This window comes from Alligator sinensis, unplaced genomic scaffold (genome assembly GCF_000455745.1).
Source record: "Alligator sinensis unplaced genomic scaffold, ASM45574v1 scaffold838_1, whole genome shotgun sequence".
NCBI lineage: Eukaryota > Metazoa > Chordata > Crocodylia > Alligatoridae > Alligator > Alligator sinensis.
This window is the reverse complement of record NW_005842996.1, coordinates 362,413-367,407: the sequence shown is the minus strand read 5'-3', so window position 1 is coordinate 367,407 and position 4,995 is coordinate 362,413. Positions and strand designations below refer to the sequence as shown.

General features: G+C 44.8%; 1 protein-coding gene across 1 annotated transcript in view; it reads left to right on the top strand.

Moving 5' to 3' along the window:
- The window catches only part of MCL1 (MCL1, BCL2 family apoptosis regulator), a 23,428-nt gene extending 18,649 nt beyond the window's left edge, over nucleotides 1–4,779 (top strand). The window contains exons 2-3 of the mRNA XM_006036660.3: nucleotides 1,540–1,787; nucleotides 2,333–4,779. Coding sequence (XP_006036722.3) covers nucleotides 1,540–1,787; nucleotides 2,333–2,449 — 365 coding nt within the window. The 3' untranslated portion in view covers nucleotides 2,450–4,779. The remainder of the gene's footprint in view (nucleotides 1–1,539; nucleotides 1,788–2,332) is intronic.
- The last annotated feature ends 216 nt before the right edge of the window (nucleotides 4,780–4,995 follow it).

Genomic DNA, 4,995 nt, shown 5'->3' with positions numbered 1-4,995 from the left:
GAAAGAGTTATTGCACTAAGCACTCAGTTTCTCAACCATAGCCTTCATTTCATGATTCTTTTGCTTAAGTGACACCGTGGTAACCACCAGCCTGTAAAGGCCTTTGAAGTGATGCTTTTGAACAGTGCTATTCCTAGGATAGGAGTATCCTTGCCCCTCTAGAGCAGTGCTACTTCTGGGATAGGAGTATTCTTGCTTCTATACTCCACCACAGAGCATGTGAAGGTAGCATTTAAACCTGAAGGGTGATTATAGCGAGGACAATTAGAGAGGGTTTATAGAATTATGGATTCCATAAAATCTTAGAGAGCGATTAGAGGACGGAGATGGATTTTTTCTTTCGTTTTGCTTGAGCAATGGCCTCAAGCTGCAGCAGGGGAAATTGAGGTTGGAGATGAGGAGCTTTCTGCTGATGGGGGTCAGCCAGCTGGGACAGGCTTTCTTAGGGAGGTTGTGGCATCTCCATCATTGGAAATACTCCTGAGCAGGTTGGACAGACACTTGGCTGGGGTGGCTGGGAAGATCCTGCCTTGCACAGGGGTCTGAACTAAACCCTATGCAGTGCCTTCTAACCCTGCTTCCATGTGATCTTTGGTTTAAAAGGAAATGGAAAGAAATTTGATCTCCTTGAAAAGAACCCTCAGCTCTTCTAACATTCAGGGTCTCTTAACCATTCAAGTATTCAGACTTTCCATAGGGTACTTGACTGTCAGACTGAAGCATAAAAAGGCTTTAATTGGGCTTCGTTCCATGGGAACAGAATTAGACGATAGATATGCGGCTGGCTTTAATCCAGTTGTATAATCTTGCCCGAGTTCTGGGTATGTTGCTGGAATAAGCAATGATTCAGGGCAACGAAACAGTTTCGAGCACTTGCTAAACTCCGTTGTGGTTGTTAAGAAGAGAAGCTGGTTTGAGGAAGCATTCTGCCAACTTGAATAATAACAAGAAAGGTTTCGGTTTCTGAAATGCATGTCTTGTGCTTATTCATGAGGGGTTCCTGTAGGTCAAAATGGTTAGCAGTTATCCTAATAACAGAGATGCCTCTGTTTCACAGCAAGCCAGAGTCTTAATTCTCCTTATGTAAAAAGTTCACATTTTTCAAGTAAGGAAGCAGTCATGATGCTCTTTCTTCCTTATTTTAAATCTGGTGGAACTTTAAATTCTCCACACAAGGCTTTTTGCAAGACTGACAGGCTACATCTGACTGCTCCAGACTTTATTGCAAATCTGTAAGTGTGTGCAGCACTCGGTCCCTTCTTGGAAATAATTTCATGACAGTGACCTAAATGGTTCTGTTAATTGTCCATTAAAGCCTCTGGGCTGAACTCTTGCCTATGCAGATGGTGACTGCCCTGTGTTCTTGCGTCTTTTGGCAGAGGGGGGTTTGCTTCTCTAATCAGCCTGACAATGTCCTTGGGAAACCAGCTAATGTTTGGCTGCAAATATTCTGCAAGGACCAGGTTGTGTGGGGCTCAGGAGCGTGGTGCTTGTGTAGTTCCAGTATGTGCTTGTTTCTGACGCTGGTCTTTTCCTCAGGGATGCTCCGGAAGCTAGAAATCAGGAATGAGGAGGATCTGCAGTCCGTATCAGCAGTTGCAACCCACATGTTCAGTGATGGGGTAACAAACTGGGGGAGAGTGGTGACACTCATCTCTTTTGGTGCCTTTGTTGCAAAGCACCTGAAAAGCATAAACCAGGAGAACTGCATCAACACGTTAGCAGGGATCATCACAGATTTGCTTGTGACAGACAAACGAGACTGGCTAGTCAGCCAACGAGGCTGGGTAAGTGAGTTGCCGCAGGTACTGAGTGTGCTTAATGATTGTGCTGTCCCTCAGCCTGGTAATATTGTCCTATCCCCACCAAACTCTGTGATGCCTAGGTGTGTACAGAGGCTGAGTTCCCATGCTGATTAAATCCCTGGCTGATGCAGTGCAGGCAGGCTGCACGTTTATGGCCCTGTCCAAATGATACAGGGCCCTGTGATGTTGGCTGCATGTTGAGCACTCTTCTCCCATTAATTCAAGAGCACTTAGGAAAAGCAAGTGGATGTATCCCCCCAGTTTTAGCTGGAGAGCAAGGAGGTTGAATTCACTTGCTTTGAGCTTCTGGGTTCAGGTCCCAATTCCAAACCACTTCCCTTCATCTGTTACAGTGCCGCTCCTTGTTTCTTTCACTGATGTAAGCCTCCCTCTACAAGGTTACTTTGTAATCAGTGTTGTGCTGGTGTGGGAACAGTAGTCATTCCCGAAGGCAAATGGATTGTGAGCCCCGGAGAAAAGTCTGGGTTGGCTGGTGGTGAAACTAATGCTTCAATTCTTTCTTCTAGGAGGGATTTGTTGAATTCTTCCATGTAGAGGATCTAGAAGGTAGCATCAGAAATGTTCTGATGGCCTTTGCAGGCGTGGCTGGACTGGGAGCAAGCTTGGCGTATATGATACGGTGAGCCCCGGAACATGGGGTCAGTGACTGAATTCCAAGCGAGCTAGTACTTGAGACTGGAGCTAGACACCTGCACGCTTTCAACTGTGGAGTATTTACGAATATGTTCTTGAGGGATCACATCTGGGAATCCCATTGGTCCTCTTGCATACAGGAAGGTTGTCATCCAATCAGAGTGAGGATACCAACAAGGATTTTCTTTTGCTAACGGGAGCAGAAAATGGAGGGATAAAAAAACAAGGACAGTATTCCACATCTTCCAAGGCAGAATCACAACTGAAAGCATAAGAGGACTAGAAATAGACTCTTTTTTTTTTTTTTTAAATCCCTAGTGGAATGGTTCCCCTGAGCAAGTCTATGTGCACCAGGAGTTTGTTTTGGTTTTCTTTTGTTTTTTGTCTTGGACTTCTTGAGTTTGTTAGATTTGGAATGATGGCCATGTGTGGAATGGGTTTCATTTTAATTTAGCACAGTCCTGACTGTAGGCTACTGGGGAATAAATAGGGCCTTAGCATTCATTAGGTCTGGAACGACCAGCTTTCTTGTTAAACTAGAAGCATTTGGATGCCAATCACCACATACATTCCATGAGCAATAGAAGGGTTCAGTTGCCTTGAAAGCCAAAAGCCCTGACCTCCTTGCTGTAGCTACTTTACTATTGATAGCCTGTTAAAAGGCCTCAGCCTATTGTATGTTAGCTCTCTAGGCAGTAACAATTGCCCCCTCAGATCACAAAAACATCTGAGGCTAAAGATGAGGTGGGGAGTGCATTTGTAAGTATGTAAAAACTTGTGGGTGGGGAGGCTGTACAGAAAGAACCGTGTAAATGTCTATGAAACTGTAGCATATGTACATTTTTACAAAGATTTATCTCTTTTTGATAAAGGTGTAATGAGGACTTTTGAATATGGCTCCAGAATTGTGACCACTTCACAGACATTGTAGCATTTTTCTATAACCAAACCTTCTCTCTTGACTTGCCTTCCAGAAGCTCTCTTCCTTGTGGCCTGGTGACAATACTACTTCCTTGGTATAAAGATCAGGAACCCAGTTGGTTCTCTGTGTCCTGTCACCTTTTCTGGCAACCGTTTAAGATTCTAATTTTATTTTTTATCTAGTTCAGGTTCAGTTGGGGGTGCCCGTCTTAGCAACAGCTGACGGCAGTTGTTTCCTTTTCCTTCTGCATTTATTTTTTAACTATTTCTTAAAGACCCAACTTGAAGGTGAACTACTTGAATGTAACAATCTCTGCAACAATAAAAACAGCTGAATCGGATTGAATCTTTGATCAATACTATGCATCCCTTAACCTGACAGTCTAAATTCAGTCCTTCAGCAGGTTAAACTTCAGGCTGGACATGGTTGGCAGGGTGATTGGATGTTGAGTTTTAGAGCTCTGTTCAGCAGCTGGCTTGTTACCTGTTCTGTAGAGCCGCTTCACTCGAATTTGGTCGGAGTGAGGTTTGAATGCGGTGAGGATTAACCTGCCTAGTGCTGGAAGCTAATGTAAAACTAAATTGAGACTAAACATGGTGCTAACATGAGGCTTGCTTATTTACTCAAGTGAGCATCCTGGGTTTGTCAATAAATGATGTTTTTCTGTTCCGTTATGCGGTAGCAACTTTTTTGTTGTACTTCCTTTACATAGAAGCTAAGGCAACTCTGCTGAGTTATAATCCCAAAGCTATTCCACTCAGCCTTGGACCTTTCCCCAGGAAGGTGTGACAACCCACCAGTTTATGCTGTGATCCTCCTTTGTCTCCTTGCTTCCAGCTGTCCCTAAACTTTCTGCAAAGGGTCTTCACTACAATGGGGATCTGAGAATGCCTGTGCTTGTGTTCGTGACCCCCAAGTATGCTGCAGGCCTGTGCCCCCAGCTACCAGCTTGCTTTGAGAGTTAAATGAATCCAAGAGACCACAGTTCTGAGGAGGAGGGGGTTGAATCCTCGCTTTAGGTAGTGGAAGCTGCTCTTCAGCCCTTGCAGGCAAGGCGTGCAGCACAGACATCACACAGGGCTGCAGGAAGGCGTTCCCGGTTGCAGCGGGTGGCTGAGCCCTGCTTAGCCACAAAGGGAGCGGCTGGTTTAGAGCCTGAATGCACCATGGCTGCAACTCTTATCTAGTTTTCTTATTTGAAGGGTGTCAGTTTTTTTCCATCAGCATTTCCTGCCCTGCTTGAATGTCAGGCTAAATTGTGTACAAAGTAAATATGTTCCCCACCTCCTCCAGGAAATGTGCTTGCTCTATTAGATCCTAGCTCCTCTGCCACTTGGGCTGGTTGGTATGCTTTCCTGTGCACAGTCTCCTACGAAAATAAACCACATAAGCATATGACGTTTGGCCTCTATATTTAAACAGCCCCTAGCCAGGGGCTTCTATTAATTGCACAGTAGAGCAGCCAAGTTGCAAGATAATCTTAAGCTCTTGGCTGGAGGGAAAGGATCCTTTTTATTTCCAAATCAAGGAGACCTCAAACCATGACATGAATTTATCCTAAAGCACAGACCCCTTCCCCCTCCCCCTCTTCACTGCAGACTTTCCTGTGGAAGT